General features: G+C 38.1%; 1 protein-coding gene across 5 annotated transcripts; it reads right to left on the bottom strand.

Annotated features, from left to right (window-relative positions):
- Positions 1 to 1419: 1419 nt before the first annotated feature.
- On the bottom strand, positions 1420 to 22683 carry SMARCE1 (SWI/SNF related, matrix associated, actin dependent regulator of chromatin, subfamily e, member 1). 5 transcript variants are annotated; one of them, XM_034941913.3, is made up of 12 exons: positions 20554 to 22683; positions 18544 to 18595; positions 18324 to 18367; positions 15173 to 15277; positions 10208 to 10288; positions 9105 to 9236; positions 8641 to 8812; positions 4912 to 5084; positions 4316 to 4417; positions 3453 to 3663; positions 2947 to 3025; positions 1562 to 1696 (listed from the first exon to the last, which is right to left on the bottom strand). In XM_034941913.3, exons 2-11 carry the CDS (start codon positions 18548 to 18550, stop codon positions 2961 to 2963), a joined length of 1092 nt encoding a protein of 363 aa, XP_034797804.2. In that variant the 5' UTR covers positions 18551 to 18595; positions 20554 to 22683; the 3' UTR covers positions 1562 to 1696; positions 2947 to 2960. The 5 variants fall into 5 exon arrangements, with proteins under 5 accessions (XP_003831462.4, XP_034797803.3, XP_034797806.3 ...); XM_003831414.7 differs by lacking the exon at positions 2947 to 3025 and having other exon boundaries at positions 1420 to 1696; XM_034941916.3 differs by lacking the exon at positions 15173 to 15277.
- Between the last annotated feature and the right edge of the window lie 113 nt (positions 22684 to 22796).

The following is a 22796-nucleotide window of genomic DNA, read 5'->3' as shown; positions in this document are numbered from 1 at the left end:
GAACTGAATAGCAGTGAATCCACTTAAATTACCTCATGCTGGTACAGAGTTCTCTCCATATAAGCACAGGACTTCCATTTATCATCTAGCCATTTTTTCAAAGATAATTCAAATGTTACAGATTTCTCCATATTCCTGTTAATATAGAAACATATTCCCTTTACTTTTGGAATCAAAGACCAACTTCCATATGTGACAATGACTATAATGTAAGAAAACTGATTTTCACAAGTGTCTTGTACAAATAAGCTACTGCAGCAGTTTATAGAGATAGTTGGGTGACACAAGGGCCCTGAGTACACAAATTTATAATGGCTGAGTGGTCATTCCACACTGTCACTGCATTACAGAAAAAAACTGGATGCTTGTCTTGCATACAAATATGTAGTGCATTAAAAACACTGAGACCTTTTTTTTCATTTTTTTTTTATTACATTTGGACCTTTAAGAAACATATACCATCAGATATACCACTATTCAGTAAAAATCTATTCTAGTTTTTGGGAAGCTTATGTGTCACAAACTATCTTGCTTCTAGTCTCCAAGACTTTACTAAGTTTATCAAAAAGGTGGGCTCTGATCTATGGGATCCTGAGCCTTGAGGTTTGGATGTTCTGATTATTGTAAAACAATTTCAAGTGGATTAACTTAATTCCCAGCTGTTTTTCTTCTGGAATGGGCTAATCAGTTTGAATTATCTAGTCCATTACAAGAATATTAAATTCCTTGAGCTTTGTGATCTATTCTGTCTTTGGAAAACCTGGTAAAAAAGTAATTTTTTTTCTATACAATAAGGATGGATTTACCAGAACATACCCAGTATTAATCATAACAAAAAGCAGTATAGATAATGTATATGTGCTGTGTTCACTTTAATGACCACTTCATAAGTAACTACTCTAACTATGGGGACTATTTCTGGACCAGTAAGATCCAAGTGTAGTTAGTTGCACGCTACACTCAGCTTCTTAACACAACTCTTGGTATCTGACATTGATTAAAAGTAAAAAAGGGTAAGTGAACAAATACATACTCATACATGATCACGTTTTTAAGAAGCTACCCTTTGCAGAAGTAAACAAGAGAGGAGACTTTCAGGAAGCTACTGATGGGGACTGGGAAGGTTTAAAGCTATGGCTTTGGTAAGCACCCCAGTGAGCTGTAGGAAGGCATTGTAAGAGTAGATTCTGCAGCATCAAAGGATAATTCTCTAAAAGAGGTGGGTGTTTTCTCAATTAATCTAAATTCTGAGGCTTTCAGCAGTTGAGGGCTAGAAACAAGATCCAAAGAAAAGAGCCATCTTCACAACACTTAAGAAAGGTGACTGACTGAGCCATTAGGCTCATGATGCTAAATGGTCCAAAAGCCTTTGGTGGTGTGATATGGACAAGAAAAAAAATTAATACACAAACCACGTAACACCATTAAAACCAAAAAACATTTTTTCATTTAAAAAAGTATTTAGAACACACAAAACAAGGCAACACTTATTCTTTTTTCTCATCTTCTGGTATGGGATCTGTTGGTGGCTCCTCCACTGTTGCACTGTTGCTCTCCGAGCCAGTGTTACTATCACTGGTTCCTTCCTCTGCCATACTGTCGACCCCCTCCTGCCCACTCTCCTTGTCCTCAGGAGTAGACGTGCCTTCTTCACCATTCTGTTGGCTCTCTGTTGTTTCTTCAAGGTGTGTCTCCTCTGTAATCACACATTTGTCACTGTCAGTTCCAAGATGAAATTTTACTCTAGTTATACTGATAGTATACAGCTGTGCTGTCCAATATAGAAGCCACTAGCCACATGTGGTTATTAAACCCTTGAAATGAACCCGTGTGACTAAAGAACTTTTAAGAATGTTGGAACAATTTGGGTATGAAAATCTACTTTTTAGCTGTAAATGAATGAAATTTATTAAATAAATGCAGATCAAATACTTCCGATGAAAATTTAGCTTCTGAATTGAGATGTGTATAAAGACTGTTTAAAAAAAGGAAAGCTGATTTTAAAAATGTGCCTTCTGTGTTGAAATAATTTTATTTAGGATATGTTGAATTAAATAAAACATATTGTTAAAACACTTGTTTTGCTTAACTTTTAAAAATATGTCACTAGTAGAAAATATAAAATTTCACGTGACTTGCATTTTGTTTCTGTTGGACAGTGAATGAGAGTTAGTCTGTAGTGCTATGGATTAAACGAGGAGAAAGCAGTTGTAGAAATAATATAAGGTTGGTCTTTTAGACACTTTGTTTAAAGTCATGCTGGGCTGTTTCCTGTAAGAAATTAAAAGCATGAGGTTTTAGCTCTAATAGTCTCAAACGATTTTCTTCAGGTTTTTTCCTTGAACTAGGACAGAATCTGAGTAAAGACCTACAAATCTTAAGCATAAGACATGCCCCATTCATAGATGCCAAAACAGAGGCAAAGGACTGAGTGTTCGTCTAGTTGCAAAATTAGCAAAAATCAGTTATTTTAATTTTCAGGCTCGTTTTAACCACAAAAATGTGCTCATGCTCCAAATTCATTACAATAAAAAACACATTCATGCAAAACAGAAAGAGACTCAGATACTGAAACTTAAAATATGACTATTTCAAATGTTAATCTGCTGGATTAAATTTTGCAGAAATACCTGGTAAAGATATCTATATTCCATTACATGTTTTCCAGATGGTTGTCATTTGAGTACAAAGTATGACACTCGGAGGTTGTCATCTGAGTACCAAGTATGACTACTGTCCCTCCCACTTCTTGCAACGATGCTCCAGGAAGCCTTTGGTTTTGTTTTCCGTAACTACTTTTAGCTTAGTCCTGTTTACACAGTTGTACTAGGCAGTGTTAAAACAGTGCTATGAGGTAAGGTGATCTCAAAATTACAAGTGACGATCAATGTAATCAGTACTTTATGTAAGTTTTATTTATACACGTTTTTTTTTTTTTTTTTTTACCTTGAGGGATGCTTTTAATCAGGAAAATCAGTATACCTAGAAGTAAGGGTTTTTCTAGGACAGAGCTGGCAATTTTTTTCTGTAAAGAGCCAGATAGAAAATATTTTAGACTTCGCAGGCCAGGCAGTTGTTGTTGCAACTACTCAACTATACTGTTTTATCCCCAAAGCAGCCACAGACAGTATGTAAACAAAGAAGTGTGGCTGTGTTCCACTTTTATTTACAAAAACAAGTGGTGGGCAGGATTGGCTTACAGGTATTACTTTGCAGAATGCTGTCCTAGGACACCAAAGACAATTAATCTTAACGGTAATAACCACATCTTGATAAATAATGTAAGCATTTAAAGGTTAAAATATTGAATGTCAATATCATGTCAAATTTAGTACTGGGAATCACCCTCAGGGGCAGGTACCAGAATACTTGCACTTAGAAAGAAAAACCTAAATTAAAGACAGCCGTACAAAGTCTTGGCACTGCCTCTGCGTTTGTTGCTAGTGGGTTACCTGTCTCCATCGGAATGTTCTCGTCGTCTTTCTTCTCCTCGCCTTTGTTGGCTGCTTGTTCTTCCTCAGGAACGATGCTGCTCTGACTGCGCTCAGCCTGCTCTGCGGCCTCCTTCTCCCTTTCCTCCTGCCTTTTGCGGGCCTGTTCCTCTGCCTGTGCAATCTCAGCTGCAATTTTCTCCATATCCACTTCTACTTTCAGACCGCACAACTAATCAGAAAAAAACAGAACTCCGTAATGTTTTTTCCTTATAATTTTTGAGCCAGATATATTCTTTCAAAAGTTGGTTTTCTTGCCTATAAACGATATATATATATCTATACACCTGTATGTGTGTGTGTGTGCAAAAAAAATGTGGTTCTAGGTCTTCTCTGAAACTCTTGGGTCTACAAGAAAAGAAAGCAGCTCTAGCAGTTGTATAATATAGGATATTCCAGAGCAGCTGGTGAGGCAAAATAGTGAAAGTTCTGGGGTATACATAAGGCTTCCGTTTTACATTTTGGGCTACCAACTAGATTTCCTTGTCTGAATGCAAAGTGCAAATTATAAATTACATTTAACGACGACATTTGATGAATAAATCACAATAAAATGAAAGTAATTAATGACTGTATGGGAGTTTAACATATCAGAGGGCTCTAGCATTTATAGGCCTAGTAGATATGTGTATACTCCATGGTATTTCAAATTTATTGCAATTTTGCCAATCTTATAAAAAAAAGATCTTACAGGTTTATAATAAAGTTAGCCCTGTTTCAAAGTGAACAACATTCAATAAAAACACTATTTTGGAAAAAAGAATGAGGAAAAATAAAGTAACAGGTATAGTGATAAAAGTATAGTTAACATATTAAACAGATACCCTTTTAAGTTCATTGTTAAATGAATCTGTGCTTTCCAGGAATTTCCTCTTCTTCTCCTGGTGTCGTTCCTCTATTTGAAGAAGTTCAGCTTCTAGTTTTCGCTGCAAGACAGGATCAGGCTTCATAATTGTGTCTCATTTTTTAATGGTCCATACTTTCAAACAGTGTACCAAATAATGTTTGGAACTTTAGATCATTTATTACATGAGTCTAGCTAAGATATACAAAATGCAGCACAAAGAAATGATTATGATCAATAGGTAAATGTTAAAGAATACTGTTTCAGGCCTGAGCAATTCCTTGGGAAAAAATATTTAGTATAGCAGTGAAGATTGATAGGATGCCTCAAAATTCTTGAGTTCACATGTATTTCTTAACGAATATACTTTCCATTACAAGGTTCTATATTATAGTTTTTAATGACAAACTTATTGAACATCTGGGAAAGGTCCACTTCCTTAAACCTCTTCTCCAAACCAGGAACAGGTTAGATTGACATATTTAACAGGTAGATTTAGGCATGGTGTAGGAATCATATCACCTGGGATTTGTGGTATAGGCCCATCTTATTGAAATGAATGTTTTATGACTTTACCTGATGAACCATTAAGGACTGGACCTGCCGTTTGAGGACCTGCATTCTAGCTGTTGTGACAACTGACCGAACGTCTGGCACCACACTCTCACTAAGAATTTCACTGATGAGGCGGTGGTTTCTCTGGAAACGGGCGGTGGCTGTATGCTTCATTGAAAAGCCATCATCATAATCTGGAGTGAACAAATTGTTCTGGAAATTAGGTCACCAGTAACCATAAAAAGGAGTGTAACAATGTTAACATTTAATTACCAAGGAACTATGGCCCTCACTGGCCTAACAAGTGGACCTGCCCAGCGTCATGGGAGCACTGGGGCAGTTACTTGATAAAAACCATACAGAGGACGTAATGTGTTCATTGGCCAAGGTAGTAATTTATCTCACAGTCTTTAAGTGATAATGTTGTGTCTGAGAAGGATTTGGCTAAAACATAAACGAGATACAACATGTCTCTTCTGGCTTCGGAATCAATGTGAAGGCTGTATGTGATGGCGGTAATTGAAATTCTGCCCAATGTTTCACTCTCTTGGTAGTAACTTAAGGCATTTAACAACTAATGAACAACATATGAACTGGGCAGTGACTTTGTCACTGTAGCACTTTAAAAATGAATGAAAATGCCCATTTGTAAAATTATGACAGCAGAGAATACATCACCTCTAACAATATTCAGTTTCCCAAGCCCTCAAGTAATTTTATAGAAGAAAAATAAATGTCTGATTCCAAATTTAATTTTTGTCAGTTTACACTTAGCCAGCTGTTGTCAGTGTGTAATGGTATGACCCAAGTTCATACAGTATGGGTCTGGTTTATATGCTTCTGTTTCGTTTTGAGACAGAATCTCCCTCTTGTTACCCAGGCTGGAGTACAGTGGCCCAGTCTCAGCTCACTGCAACCTCCACCTGCCAGGTTCAAGTGATTCTTGTGCCTTGGCCTCCCAAGTAGCAGGAATTACAGGCGCATGACACCACGCCCAGCCAATTTTTGTATTTTTAGTAGAGACGGGATTTCACCATGTTGGCCAGGGTGGTCTTGAACTCCTGACCCCATGTGATCTGCCCATCCTGGCCTCCCAAAGCGCTGGGATTACAGGTGTGAGCCACTGCACACACACTACAGGCTTATTTTTAATAGCTATCTAGTGTTTCCTTAATCTCAGTCTTTGCTCTATCACCTTCATAGTTTTTCATATATCTACTAACAGCCTGTACTATCGTTTACTTAATATTTTTCTTTAAACTAACTCACTTAAAAAAAAAAAGAGCTTTCTCTTTAGTAATACATATTAAAACAAATGCTCCTCTCTGAACCACTTAATCACCTCAGTGACCCACCAGACAGGGAGGAACCACACTTAAGAAAACCTTGTTACAGAGGAAACCCTGTTACAGAGGCCTATGTTGTGCTGCTATGTCAGTTTAGCACCTCCCTTATTGTCTGGCACTTAAGTAGTTCCTAAAATTCTCATTATTATAAATACTACAGCTAAAAACTGTTGTTTTTGTAAAAAGTTAAAAAAATTACTTTTGTTTCCTTTTGAGTAATTTCTTTAGGAAATAAACTTCTGAAATTAAAACTATTGGGTAAGATACAGTTTTTTTAAAACTCTGTAACCTTTCTACTTTTTACGAGTTTTTCACCTTTAGGGTTATATATGGTACATCTGTGCTACATCTGTCTAAGTTATCTGTTTTTGTTGTTAGCTTTTGTTTTCTTCTTTCATTTATATGGCCCCAGTGTTGACCACAGATGGGGACATAAGGTCTAAGCAATTTGGGCTTGTTCTTCTTTGCATGTTAGTCGTCTGCTTCCTTTTTTGGGGGGAATGGCTTCTCTGGTTATGATCTAATTGAACAGCTATTTATCCTATGATGAAGAGGCTCTCACTGAATAAAAGCCTTCATTGTCTTGTGTGGATAATTGCACATGCCCTCTTTTTTTTTTTTTTTTTTGAGACTGGTTATTGCCCTGTCATCCAGGATGGAGGACAGTGGCATGATCATAGCTCACTGCAGCCTTGAACTCCTGGGCTCAACTGATCCTCCTACCTCAGCCTCAGTCGGAGTAGCTGGGACTACAGGCACAAGCCGCCATGCCCAGCTAATTTTTAAGTATCCTGTAGAGATAAGGTCTTGCTGTGTTGCCCAGGCTGGTCTCAAACTCTTGGCCACAAACGATCCTCCTGCTTCAGTTTCCCAAAGTATTGGGATTACAGGCGTGAGCCATGGCGCCTGACCATGTCTATCTTTTGATAGTCCTCTGTTAAAGAAGTCAGTAGCTGTTGTACTTCATGCAGATGCCACCTTTCTCTTACGTACATTTGACATACATTTCCACCTCCCAAGTATTCCTCTTTCTAATCATTTTCGTACTGGTATGCTAAAGACATTCTCATACTGGCATCTTAATTGCTACCTGAACTTACTAGCAACTTTAAGACCCAATCTTAAAGTTAAAAACATAATAGGCCCAAGTTTCAGACTGTTTCTGAGTCAATCTCTTCAGTCCTTCTCAGTGTTCATGGTGTTAATGAAAGCTTTAGTTATTTTCTACTTACGTTGCTAGCCTTTGTTTCCTCTTGTACTGACCTCCATCCTCCCAATATCTGTAGACTGGATCGTCTTCTGTTTTTTAGTTCTGTATGTTTCTCTTGCATTAATCACCCCATTTGAGTAATTAAAGTGTGAGGATGCTAGTGTGTCTTTAGCACTGCTGATTCTGCTTAACATTCCATACTGTTTCTATTCCATATTCTATTCTCTATAGTATTACATTCCACTGTCTGTATTTATGAGAACATTTGACAATATTCCAGTACATTATTTTTAAAAATGACATCTGTTTTTCCCCACTTTTATCAACTTATTCTTGTCTTCAGGTACTATTATTGCTTCCTCCCTCATTGATATTGTCTTTAAAGTTCTTATAGCCTTCCTCTTTGTTACTGCTACTTTAAGATGGGATCTTAAATCATTTTCCTGATGTTCTTGTCGCTTGCAGCTAGAGCTTCTAACCTTTTGCACATCATAGCAGTATACAGAGAAACTATTAATGTTTACACAGCACACTAGATATGTGGTTGAGTGTGTTCACACTGCAGGTGGCTATCTCTGGGTCTCCTTGCAGCTTCAGACCCTGCCTGGCTGCACAAGACCAGAACAATCAGCACACCTGCTAACTACTCATACAGAATGGCAATTAGGAAGCTCTGCCATTCGTGTGCATGTATAAAATTTGTATGGGTATACCCTCATGTACACCCATACAAATAGTAGCATGAGCTATATTTATACATTCTTATTGGATTTCTGAATTAAATGGAAAGGAAACTTCATGTTTCCACATACTCATTAGCTTCTCCCTTAAGAGCCTTTAATTCAGCGAATTTAGTGAACCAATAAGAAAACAAGATATAATTAGAATGCATTTAGCTTTTTAAAAGCAGATGAGGCAAAATCCTGATTGTGATTTAAAAACCTTTCGTGCATTTTGAGTACAAAGATTTTGATAAACAATAAATAATTTTTGCTATTTTCTGCACTGAAAAGGATATTTCTTTTTCTTGTGGGAAATTCACATACAAATCTTACTCAATATAACCAAAATACTAAGATGATACTTAAATTATGCTTTCTTTTCCATTTAGGATAAGAAATAAAAACTTAAGAGATTTCTCATATCTTAACTCACAGAGAAAGCATAAACAAAACCCCACTTTTTTTCTTTTACCATCTGGATCTTCAGCAGGCTGAATGCTCATGTACGGTTCTCCTTTCTCCATGCGAGATTGTCTCTGTCGACTTTCTTCCTCTAAAGCAGCTTCTGCACGACTTTTTGCATTTATGTAAGCAAGGTACGCGGGGGAATTATGATAGGCCTTCATAGATTCATTGTACTCTATCTGAAATTCAAATGTTTTTTGGTTTTATAATTAACATTCTGCAGGTTATAATGCAGACCTACGTTATCTCACTTGAATATCAAAAGATATGATGTAAACAGGGTGTTGGGATAATTATCTCCTTTTTACAGGCAAGAAATCTGAGGCCTTGAGAAACTGACTTGACTCAGGTAGACAGAGCCTCAGTACTGCATCAGTGTTCTGACCAAATCTTATGTTACTTTTATAAATAGTAAGCCAATGTTTTATGTACTTTACACATTATCTATCCCACTGTGAGCCCCTACCCTACCTTTTCTGCTTCGTATTCGTTTAAATATTCTTGTTTTTCTTCATCAGTGAGATCTCGCCACATGCCACCAATAATCTTGCCAATCTCCCACAACTTTAGGTCAGGGTTGGAAGCCTTTACTTGGTCCCAGACCTTAAAAAGAAAACAGATGAAATGTTAATACTGATGTCTAAACGTATAGACCTTTAAAAACAGTTTTTAATGTGGAAACTTTTCGACATAAAAAGCAGAGAAAACAGTATCAAATTTCTAGGTACTCATCAGCCTACTTCAAAAATTATCAAGAACTGGCCAATCTCAAGTTATCTTTGCCCTACTGGATTACTTTAAGATAGATCTCAGACATCACGTCACTCACTTATAAATACTTCAATTTGATAAGCAAGAATATCTCCAATCACTACAGACACTTAAGATGAGTTACTTCAATAACATAGTCTACGTCTCTAAAAGTTCATGTGAATTTAGAAGAAAAGTGCTTAATTTGCATAACACAGTACATCATATTATCAAATACAAATATAATAGTCAAGATCAAAAGGTTTAACATTTCTGGATAGTGGTTATAATGCTCTGCCTTTTAATAAAGATATTGGCTACATTTTTTTATTTTAAGAGTAATGTAGGCTCATCACCAAAAAAAAAAAAAAAAAAAAAAAAAGGAAAACTTGAGGAAAAGAAAATAAAAACTACCATAAGCTTACTGCTTAGAGATAATTATTGTCTTCTGTGTTTTCCCCCTTCAAACTAACATGTGGTTGCTATTATTTTTATAAAAATGAGATATTAATTCATGTAGTCTTGCAGTCCTCCTTCACTTAACATTTTCCTCACGTCATTAAATATTCTCCAAAAGAAAGACTTTAATGGCTATAGAACATTCTATCTTAAGGATTTTAACAGTTTATTTAATCACGCTCCTCTTGTTGGATTTTAGTTCTGGAATTTTGAAATCAGAACTAATTGCTTTAAAAACCGTATTTTTTTGGACCTTTCCTCTGAATATGCACAGAAAAGCTGGCTAAGCCGATCTAAAGTTGGATGTTAAGCAAAGAAGAAGCAAAGACAGTGTCCTCACTCCTTACCAGGTCCTAAGCACCTACCTTTCTGCTGTACCTCATGTAGGGCATCAGCGGCTTATCTGGTGGCTTTGGGGGTTTTGGAATCGTGATACCAGAGGATGCCTACGAAAGAGTTAAATACATTCATTATTCAACTGTAAGGAGTTCACTGGCAAACTGAAAAGAGAGTCCCTTAAAAAATTCTAATGCGCCTTTCTTCTATTCGTCCAAATATTTTCTCCACTGAAAATAGCTATCACTGCAAATTCAGAAATGTTCAAAAGAAAATGACTTTAAGCACATAATTTTTAAATGTTTTACTTAGCAGTTTATTGCCAATGCTTTGACAACCTGGCTGCAAGAACAAATAAAATATTACACAGTAACCCATACATTGAAAATATATGGTTATATATCAACCGTCTCACATTCAGGACATTACCTGGTACCCTCTTATTCTGCTCAATTACCATTATACATACAGTCAACACTTGATTATCTGCAGCAGGATCTGAACCCTTAACACTTACCATTCTCACACTGTCTACAGGGGCCTTAACCTATTAGCACTAGGAATGTACTCCCAACACCACCACAAAAACAACTTCCCAGGTTCAAAAACAAAAACAATTAGTGAAATAACAAACCACCTTACCTCCTTTGCCAGGCTAGAGATTTTATTTCTCTTAAGGTTCTGTCTGTTACCTAGTGGTTTTCTTGTAAAGGGGAATGAGAAGTGTGAATTAAAAGTCACACATTGTTTTGTCCTGAGTCCTAATCACAGTGTAAAAGCAAACAAGTTTATCAGGAACAGAGAAGTGGCAGATATGGGGCCTGATTATGTTATTTTTGAGGTCTTATATCAAGAAGCTCCATTCCATTAAAAATGTTCAGTTTTATGGGAAAGACAGAGGAAAAGGAAAGATGTGATGTACAGGAAAAGAGAGACAGAAGAAAAGGAGGCGGAGGGAAGACTGAAAAATATTTTTTAAAAAGGTAAAGCAAAAATAGGTGAGAGAAAAAATAAAAAAAGAAGGAAAGAGAAAGATAAAGTGATCAGTTTTTCCTATGGTTTAAAGTCTAGGTGAGATTCCAGACAGCCTCTGGTAGACCACCCAGATAACACCCATCTAAAAGTATCTATTTCTGAACTTTTTAGTCTCCTGTTAATATACACATGACTGCATTTGATTAAAGACCCAGAATAAGAAAAATCATTGCTATTTCAGACAATTGGCAAATTTTCAGGGGATCTCTGATATTGACTCTCCCTGCTAGGCTGGAGAAATGAAGTGTTGGCTTTATTCTAATTATCGAAAGACAGGATTGGCAAATCCTTATAAGAAAACTAAAGTAACATTTTGTTCGCTTCCCCTTCTGTTGTTGCTATGATAAAATCCCAGAGATACTCCTCCACTCTGGGCTGGGACCCCAATCATAACCTTATTTTTCATTTGAGGGCTCAGGGATTAGCATGTTTGTGTCCTTTTCCACTATGATCAAGAAATGTTTCCTCTTCCTACAAGGGTCTCTCTCCATCCCTATAACTCTACTTCTTCAAAGCATTTCGCCTTGGAAGCAGTATTTCCTCTCTTTCCATTCCTCCCATGCATTCTTGTCACACCTCATGCTAGTGCCCAGGTAGACAGACACTGTTTTTGGCCAGCAGTGGGTAAGACAGTGAGATGGCCAGGGGCATGGAAACTGTCAAAAGTGGTGGGATGGGCAGCCAATAAAGGGAAACCTGTATCAGGGTCTGTAGTTCTTTCAAGGGGAAAGGGAATTCCTATAAGACTAACCTTATGGATTCAGAGGAACAGACACACACAAGTCTGCTTCTTCACACATAAAGTTACTAGAAAGTATTTCCAACTCATATCCAACACAAACCTTCAGAATTCCATGAAATGGATTACAAATAAAGTTGGAATTGTGCCCATAACTGAGGTGGTAAGACCACTGTCAAAATTCTTTGAAATTAAAGAGGTAAAGAATTCTAAAATGCCTATGCTTCCGAGCTTTAATATGAATTAAAACACTTTAAAAACACAGTAGTATTTGCTCTTTGATATTTTTCAAAGAATCACATTTTATATTAATGGAATTGCTATTTCCCCTCCTTTCTCCCAAAGAAAGGTACACAAATCATCTATATATTGAGACCAGTCAACTTACAACAACAACAACAAAAACCCAAACTAAAAAAACACCCCAAAACAATAATAAAGTTAAATTCCAGATGGTTTTCAGGATAGTAAAGATTTATATCATTACACACCTCCAATTTATTTAATGTCTCAGACAGACATCTTTCTACAATGTCTTAAACATTTCTTTAAAAAAAGTTGAACATACTTTAGACCCTTTCTGGATAAGATTCAATTAGAAACAACCACTGTTTTGCTGTGCTGTAACCCTCTGTCAGATGTCAAAATCTGTTGTTGACTCTTTCAACGGCCTAGGGGCTATGCTTTTGGAGAATGTGTTTCCATTTTTGAACTGTTTCTTTCCTTGCTACTATCAGGAAACCCACCTCTAGCAGCAATTCTCTTTCCAATTTTCTGCTTTCAATTTCCAATGGGGAGGCGGGTAGAACTGTGCTTACAGAAGAGCAAGGTCCTAGGAAATCTCCTATGAATAAAGTTCATGGTTTTGTGAAATTTATCTTGGTTACTCAGTTTTTTGTTGTTGTTTCTTTTGCAATTCTCAGCTGTTTCTCTAGCAAGAACTTATTTAAGAGCTTTCTTCTGGGGCAGAATTTCTATTAATGTACAGAAATAGGCTGTTTTTAAAGACATTTTTGTCTCAATGTGTTTTCACACCTGTACTTAAGAGAATGCTAATCATCATCTGAATGAAGAACTGACTAGGAGTGAATTCCATCTTGTAGCTATCATAAGCACTCCAAAAGGTCTCGACATGCTATACAAAGTATTTATTGTCTGAGAACTACCCAAGTATACTGGAGTCATCGGGGAAACCCAATGTTCTCTACAGCCTACCACAAGCTACTGGACAGGGTTTCACAGATTCATTCCTTGAAAACCACTAATGCAATCTGCGCACAACAATACCATACAGGAGCTTCCCCTCACCCCCAAAAGTAATGCATAACTAGGGTCATAGTAAAATCAAAATGCTTTTATTATGGTCAAAATCAGAGCCATTGAGTCCTAACAGCTTAAACTAGATATAGAAAGCAGGGCAAGTAGTGTAAAACCTCCACATTTTCTAGGCCCTTCTTCATATAGCAGTTTGATTATACTTCAATTTGGTGTTAAGAGGACAATAATACAAAGTAAATCTCCACAAAGGACCAAAACACCAAATTTTCCATGCCCAACAACTCTCTATAATTAATCTACTATGTAGCTAGTGTCCACGCCAAATGTTCAGTTCTTAACATTCGCCAAGAAGGAACGGGAAGAAACAGATGAGTGACTTCAGATAGGGAGTGCACTTTCTCTTCCTAGTCTCCATCGAACAATCTCACTTTTTTAACAGAGAATCCCCCACAGCTACATCCAAGTTAAGAGCAAAATGCTTACACAAAACCAAAAGACAAATTACTGTAATATTATAGTTATCATTTCTATTCCATTAACATAGATAATCAAGAGGTGACTGTATAGAGCTATTAAATGCAATCATTCTTGTTTACTGCCCGTGAAAAAATTGCTGCATTAACATTAAGATCCATGATTGATTCTGTTCATTGTTTAAATTGAAATGTTCTTTATCATTTGAAAACCTTGCCATCCATTACACTTGTGAAACAACATGTTTAGGCCAGGGAAAAACATGTATTGATGCACATAAAAATTGTATGCATTGTGAAATGCATACATACACACACTTTGTCAGAATTCTTTTTCAGATACCATGAAATATGCATGGCACATAAAACTTGATATGCTTATGAAGTACAAATTATGCAGAAACAATGAAAAATTTAGACGAACAAAACCTATCAAGCTAAGCAATATGCTTATCAAGATAGACATTCATTTGATAGCTACAAGCTTTCAGTTCCAGCTTGACTACAGGGTGAGAGGGCTTTTTTGAAGTTACATTAATAGAAGGCACTTGTTATTTATGAATACAGCAAACAAAAACCAGGTATTAAAAACTTTACAGCCATTCTGGGTTGTATAAATTCTCACCAACACTATATTCCAATGTAGTATTTGACTTTTGGATTTTTTATCTTTAGTAAGTCATTTTTATAATTATTGGCATTTTTTGGTGCTTAAACTTTTTTGAATGAAATTTAAAATGATTCTAAACTAAAAGCTTTGAAGTGTATCATCCAATTTTGATATCTTAGGCTGATCACTTAGATGAAACATGCTAAGTTTCAGAAATCCTATCTCTTATACTAAGGATTAGAAATGCACTTCTCGTTGTACCTATCTAGTCTGATACTTCAAATTAATTTCATTCAACCTTCACTCTGCATTTCTTTGAGGTGACATTAAAACGTTTTTCTCTTTTTCACTGTAGAGAAATGAGTCTTAGTTAGAAGGTCAACTATTAAATCCAAAAGACAAATAACTATGGGTAGCGATTCAAACTGGTGTACCAGCCAAAAGCTTTCCAGCCCTGAAAAAGCCAGGTCTGAAAGCCCAGCCTCTACTAGAAACTCAATCCTTGAGACTAATGCCAATCACCTTATAAAAATGAAAAATACTCTTTATGTCAAAAAGGATATTTTTACCTTAAGAAATTCTGTTTGTTTACATACAGTATAAGCATCAAGTGCTCAAGGCTTTAACCCTACCAACCACCAAACAGAATGGATTTTTCTTTTCTTCTATATACATTCCAGATCTCACTATTTATTTTTTCAGTGTGAGATGCTACAACGAATGTTGAAAATAGTCAAAAAGCTAGGTTAAAAAAATTTTTTTAAATGGCTGTGCTTATGATTCAAAAAGATCTAATTCTGAAGGCATTTCTGGTCAATTCCAGTTGTTTGCCGGATGCTGTAATAGTTGATTCTCCTACCGTGACCCGGCTGTTGGTGCCCGGGTTCCCTCCCAGCCTGTAGTTGTTGTAGGCGAGATGACTGTATGGATTGTATCCCACAAACCCTGGTGTGCTGGGCATTTGCTGATGGAAACAAATGAGACAAAAACACGAATGAGAAATGAGCTCAAACGAGGAAAACACAGAAATGAAAAATGATCTGCATATGGCATGCAAAAGCAACCTGAATTTAAACAAGCAATGATGTGTTGTAATTGTTCTTTTTTTCCACTGAGGAAATTAAATATTTTTCTTTCATTGAGAAACCTGTCTGCAGTGTCTTTTGGTTGTTTTTCTCTTTCTTTTTTGCAGGGGCTGGGGGTGTTTGTGTGACTGTGAATGTGTGTTTTGTTTTTTGAGGTAAGCAACACACTGAAGTGTTTAAAACATTCAGGATTACTTTATGGTCAACAATAGGATAAAACAACTTAGCAATATATGAAGACTGAGATAGGAAGGCTTGAAGTGTGATAAACTAGAACTCTGAAAACACTACATGCAAAACAAAACACAATTTATTTGACATGTGGATGCCACCAATGTATTTATCTACTAAAAACAAAAACAAGAAATGGATCTGATTTCAACGACAGTTTTAAATCATTTTATATAATGTGAGAAATGAGTAGAGACTCAAATCGGGAAGCCAGGATTTGTCAATTGAAAAGAACATATGTTGGATTTGATGGATGTCACATACATGATTTAAAACAAAGACTTGTAAGAAATGCATGGATTTCATTCATTCTGGGGTACTATCTCATTTCATTCTGGGGTACTATCTGATCTTTTTAACCCAGTCATTCTTTTATAGGATTTCTCTTCCATCTCTTCTTTGATCCATCTTCCACTGGTCAATCATGAAAACATTTCTGCATTTTGTCTCAATGTGAACTACTTTTCTAGTTTATAGACTTCTTTTTTCATCTAGTTTCCTGATAGCTCTCACCCTTTCAAAATACAACTGCTCATTTCAGCAACAGAACCCTTGGTTTTTGTGAACTATGTGTTGATGTAATCACAAATGGGCTCTTATATAGCAGTAGCCTTGGGGCTAATACAATGACACTCAATGTTCATGAGAACCAAGGCATAATGCATAGAAAGAATATAGTAGAGACAGACCAAAATTAGGGTATTTTACCTTGTAAAATTCAATCAAAATATGTGACAATTTCATTTTTACATGCAATTAACAATATCGGTCCTTAATTGTATAATGTAAAATACACTTAACACATTCCAACTAAGCTGTAGCTGTTACAAAATAAACACAATTTCCTAAAACATGCCGCTGCACATATCCTTAGTACCCAAAAGAAAGACATTTAAGCAGATATTACATTTGATACTCTTTAGGAGAAAAGAGAACCGCTGATCAATTTCTAGTCTATACAGTTAGAAAAGACGCAAATAAAGCATATTTAAGTAGGCAAAACACAGTTGAAGTATCAAAGGCATGAAAGAAGTGTATATTACTTGCAGCGGTACATTTGGGTGGCAGAGGTGATAGTGGTGATAGTGTTGGTAGTGGTGGTGATGGTGGTGGTGGTAGAAGTAATGGAAAGAAAAAAGGAAGGAGAATAATTCATTTAGTATCCATTCTGTTGGATGTTTTAATCCCTAGTCTTCTATATTTTGTGTGTTAATGTGAAACTATAATGACACAAAAATATAACTAAAGAAAGGCAAAAAAAATTCCTTTTTATGCATAATAAATTATAAGGGGACACTTGGTTTTTGAAATATTTTAATCTCAAAAAATCAAGTTTGTCCTCAAGATGATGCATTGTCAGAGGCAGTATTTTTGTCAAAATGACACCTTCAAAGGTAGCATAAATAATAAGAATCACTGTTCAACATTATGAGGCAATAATGTTATAAAAATAAGGGAACTAAAAAAAAAAAAAAATGGAAAGCAAAACATTATAATTATACCATTTCCAAAGCTGAAGTACATGGTTAACTCTTTGAGGTCAGAATCTCAATTGTTCAGCTCCACCTGTATAGCCACTAGCAGAATGCCATGGAGATGGTCATAACAAATGTTCTTTGATTTAAGAAAGAAAACAAACCAAGCATAGGACTTTATAGTCTACTGGAATTAACTTTAGAGCCTGTATATGACATAAATTGAAATGAGAACATATGGTACGGCATCTCTTTTTAAAAGTATCTCACTAAAGAAAAACAAATTGTTGATAAATGTAACTAAAATATGTATCTGAGGGTTAGTAAATATGAGTAGTTTTTTAGCGGAGAAAACTAAGTTACACAAGGACCTAATTAGTAGTGAAAAGTAGACTAGCCTGAAATTTAGGTGGTAGGGGGTATGGAAGGAAGGATTAATATTAAAGAACTAATTTTGTAGAATTTGGTCATGCTAACAGTGTTTTTTTAAAAACAAACAAAACCCCCCCCTCCAAAAAACCAACAAGGAAGCCATTTCAGCAAGACCTGAACAGTTACTGCTAAATCTGTTTTGTGGGTTGGAAAATTATTTTACATGCTGACCAAGCTGGGCCAGAGCTTCCTGGGTGAAAAAACACGTTCACAACTACTTAAAACATATATACTTCCAAACCAATAAAATATAATTTATGGAGTGGAATAAGATTCAATAGCAAGATCTGCCCCACGGATAATGAAATCTTTACTTGAACAGCTTGAAAATACTTACAATGAGTAGTTTCAGAAGCTTTATTGTTTAATATGAAAATTTTATAGAGAGACAAGAAAGGAGAGAAAAACATAACCAGTTGAAGGTTAGGTTTAACAAAATAGCCAGAACGAGCATTCACTCAGTAACAACTTAAAGACTCTTAATAGTGAAGATTAATAAGAAAGAAATGGTAAAATTTTCACTTATTTCCCATTTACAAAGAAAAAAACAAAACAAACTGAGCACAGGAGGTTGGAGTTTTACAGTACTGTTTCTTTAAATGTTGGGGTTGGTTCAAGGAAAGATGCAAATAATTATTTTATTTAGTAGGAAGTGCTTTTTTTTTTTCTTTTAAGCTGAATTTCATCCTGTTGCTGTGATGATTGAGTGACTGTCACTGGAAGACATCTGGGTTTTTGTATCAAGGCCAGACTTGGCTATTACATTAACAAGAAAATTAAAACTTACTGTTGCAGGAGCTGGGGTGGGAGGTGGGGCATAAGATGGTCTTTCTGTTTGAAAGAAAATAAATAACTTCTTGTAAACAACTGAGATATAATACTATGCAACAAAACTACCAATGGTCCTGTTTTGAAGAAAAAAAAATGAGAGTATTTTGGAATTCCCACTTGCTAGGGCATTAGTCTCTTATTAACATAGATTGATAAATATAAAAATTGAAACTTACTTGACATTTTGGAAGATTAAGTTCTCAGTTCCTTAAGAATGAATCTGAGACACTAAAATAAAAAAAAAAAAGGAAAAAAAAAGAGAATCAAAACTCAGCAAGCATACGAGAATGTTTTCCTAATGAATAGGGTAATTTAATTGGTATTTCTGAGTAAAATTACTTCACCTTAATTCCTAGTAATTAAGCCTTTTGCATATTTTAACTAGTTCTTATAGGTCATTTGGTTGATTAGAATTAAATGACTAAAATAAAGTACTGGGGATATGTAGAAATGTACTTTCAGGTTTTTTCTTGTGATACTAAGCTACCTCTTGTATGGAAAACATTTTGCTGACGCCATGTAAACATTTCATCAGACTGATACAAGGATGAGAATAGAAAGTGATGTATTATCAGGGTCCAACCCAACAAGGCCTACCAGATACTGACAGCTCCCTGATCAGCAACTGTATCATGCTTTTGGGATAACAATTTTTATTAAAATCAGGCAGCATTTTATTCCTGGAAGCAGTGCAAAAGGTAATTGGTATGACAATGAACTTCGCATTCTCTTATAATGGTAAATAGCTTCATAAATGCTGGGAATAAATTTTGAGAGTCTACCTGAAAAACTTTTATTCATCATTCACAGCCCATTTCAAAATTTTTCTCCTCAACGGAATTTTCTTGATACATTACCTGGGCAGAATTAACTGCTCCCCCATCTGTATTCCTATACAGTTTACACAGATCTATATTATTATAACTTTTTTTTAACTTGTCAATATGGCTAGATTGTATGCTACTTGGAAAGAGGGACCATGTCAGGACCTAGCTCAATTCTTAGGAAGTTTTTTCCTAGTATTACCAGCTCACAACATAACCAGGCACATGTGAGCTTGTTCTTTACATCAACATACATCACAAATAGTGAGGTACAAAAAGACAAAAATTCATCTTTGGAAAGAAGGCAAATAAACTTCTATGACTATTGGAGGTATTTGCAACCAAACTTATGTGGAATAGATCTGATTTTTCGCTTCTATTATTAATTTTAAGGAAATTCCCTGGAGCATAAGGAATGAGTCCTGGTGTGGAAAGAAACAGCTCATTTTCTCAATGGTCCAACCTGAGTCTTTCCCTCTTAAAGAACAGCCAGAAGCCTTTGACTCTGGTGTAGATTTCCTTTCTGCTCACGTTAAGGGAGCTGTCAACATCCAGCAGGCCTCGCTGCAGGGTACCCTGACAACTAACATAAGCTCCCTGTACGTTATACTTCATTGTTAATACTTTAAAATTATTGCTCTCTTTTGCTAGAATATAAAATTTAAGAGTGGGCTTGTACATTTGTCCACCGTTGGATCCATCTTTGGTGCCTGGCATAAAAATAAATACCCGATAAATATTTGTTCAAGAAATACTTTATACGGGGTACGCTTATGACACTATTTCGCTTAACAGTCACAAGTACTTTATATGTACAGCTATCCCCATTTTACAGATGAAACAAGGGAGTCTCGGAAAGTTTAAACAACTTGTCTGAAGCCATATGCAGCCAGGAAGTGCCAAAGTTGGGTTTCAAACCCAGGCCAAACTATTTCAGAGCTCTGCTCGTCTCTGTAAGCCACACCGTGAGTCCTCAAGTCGCTGCCTGAACCAATGGGGGAACCTTCTGCCCGGGGAGGCGGGGGGGGGATGAACCACGGATCTGCCTTGCCCACGGCTTCCTGAGGTCGCTCTCTTTGTCTTGCAGAATGTACTTTACTAGCAACTCCCCTAAAACGGGGTATTCACAGGTGCTTTGACCAATTTCGGGGGACTGGCCTTGCCTCCAAGGAGGGGGCCCCAGATGGGACTCCCTCCCAACCCTCGCTCTGCTAGGCCTCAAGGAGGCCTCAATCGGCTCCTGGCTCTGGCCCCACGGCCAAGCCTGAACCCCAGCAACCCCCGGGAACTCGGGGTCTAGCCAAGCGGGGACACCACGACTTGCACCCACCGACCCGGTCCGTCCCACTTGGAAACACTCACCCGCGGGCAGAAAAAGCGCCCGCAGCTCCGGCTTCGCTTCCCTTTGTCCCGCGCACGCCCCGCCCCTCGCGTCCGGAGCTTCCGCACTCGCACTTTCCACACTCTTCTTAATTTTTTTTTTTTCCGGGCCCCACCCGACCCTCTTTAGAAAAAATAACCTTCTAGTGAAGATGCGGTGATATTTAGCACACTCAGGGATTTTTTTCAGGACCCATCGGATCCTCAAAACTCCTCGAATTTTGATACTTTCCCAGCCGGGCGCTGATTCGTCACGGCGAAGAGGGCCGAGGAGGCCCGACCTAACGCAGAATAGGCCTGGGTTTAGCGGCTGTGAGGAGCCGGAGCCGCCGCAGCGACCGAGGAGGTGGCGGGAGGTGCCGAGCCTTGCGGAGGGGCGGTGGGGGCCGCGGTGGGAGACGGCGGATGGCGCTCAGCGCGAGGCCGCGGAACCACTGTGGCGGCAAGCAGTTCGGCCAGACTCCCGCTGAGCCCGCTCCCGGAGGGGCCCTCCCCGACTCCGGTCTTTCTTTCCTTTCGGCTGTGGGTCAGAGTCTACACTTCACTAAACCTGGGATGGAGGCGTGGAGGACTTGCTTCGCGGCGTTTGCGTCCTCGCAGGCGCCTCGCAGGGCTTCCTGCCCTCACGGCGGGGGAGTAGCCTTGGCGAAAAGCAGCACGAGTTCTGCAGTTTTTCCAAGCGCTTTTAGGGTGTAATCGTCCCAGGTTTCTAAGCCAAGGCCCGGAGAGTTGACCCCCTCGCAACAGCTTGTGTGTCCTTGCAGCGCCGCGGGTGCCACCTGGTCTCCGCCTCAGCGCTGCCTCGGCTCCTTCGGTTCCCACCAGCGGGAACGACCGTCCCCACTTTCAGCTTAAACTCATCTGTCCTTCTGGATCCAGCTCAGAGGTCTCTTTGTGATGCCCTCCTGGAACTTCCCCCCTAGTAATCCTTCCTTTGTATTCCCGTGGCTCTTTGATAATAATGGTTGGAGTCCTGAACCCGACCCTTTGTATCGGACCGTGTTTGTCATCTCCAGTGCTTTATGAAGGCCTTGAAAGCAAGGTTCAGCCGTCTGTATTGGTCATCTTCCCATTGCCAGTGCCTACGAAGGGCTTGACCCATTCATTGTTAGACGCTCAGTAAGTGTGTATTGAGGCAGCCCTCTGTGCTACTCCAGGGCTCTTTCCACTAAATCATGAGTATGTTGGTTTACCAGATGGAATGAGTAGCCTCTTCTTTGGATACATAAACACCCGATGGATATTGTGGGCCACTGTGGAGGGAGAATGAACATATGGGATCCCTGACCTGTGGTTACTCGAAAACAGTTGACATTTAGAGAGAGAGGCTGAATTCTTGGGCTTCCCGTAGCCCCCATCCTGAGTGTGCCAACAGGGACTAGAAGCATCTCTAGTCTGCAAAGCGAGGAACAAGTGATACTCTGTCCAATTTTTCCAATATTGTTATACTCATGAATAGAGATTAATGAAATTGAAGAGCATATTCAAGAGAAAGACCAAAGGAGAGGTCGTCTGCCCCGTGGACAGGCAGCTTGAGTGGTGCTTGAGAAAATGTACATGAAATTGCTTGTTAAAAAATATTCACGCCTGTAATCCCAGCTCTTTCGGGAGGCCGAGGCGGGCAGATTACTAGGTCAGGAGATGGAGACCATCCTGGCTAACACGGTGAAACCCCGTCTCTACTAAAAATACAAAAACAAAATTAGCCGGGCGTGGCGGCGGGCGCCTGTGGTCCCAGCTATTGGGGAGGCTGAGGCAGGAGAATGGCGTGAACCCGGGAGGCGGAGCTTGCAGTGAACGGAGATGGCGCCACTGCACTCCAGCCTGGGCGACAGAGCGAGACTCCGTCTCAAAAAACAATTATATATATATATATGTATATATCCATCAGAGAACATGTAAAGGATTAAAGTACGATACACAAAGGCCTCAGAAGGGATTTCAGTACATTCTTTTTCTGGCTTTGTCCAGCAACTCCAGCCTGGTTTCTTCCCTTTCTTTGGGATTATGGTGGGAGGATTGGGCGAGTGCAGTGCTGGGGAGGCGCTGTGTGTTGTCTCTAGGCAGTCCCCTGAAGAAAAACTGCAGGTTTTGGATGTTAAGAATAAAGCACCCTATAGTAGGAAAGGGGTGGCCCAAAAACGGCAAAAAGGGAAAGGAGGGGACCTAAGCGGAGCAGTGACATTGTCTGATACACTTTCTCACTGGGTTTCTGCTCAGATGTC

The sequence above is a fragment of the Pan paniscus genome, chromosome 19 (assembly GCF_029289425.2).
Source record: "Pan paniscus chromosome 19, NHGRI_mPanPan1-v2.0_pri, whole genome shotgun sequence".
Lineage (NCBI taxonomy): Eukaryota > Metazoa > Chordata > Mammalia > Primates > Hominidae > Pan > Pan paniscus.
Note: the sequence above shows the minus strand (reverse complement) of the source record. Positions and strands in the feature narration are given on the sequence as shown.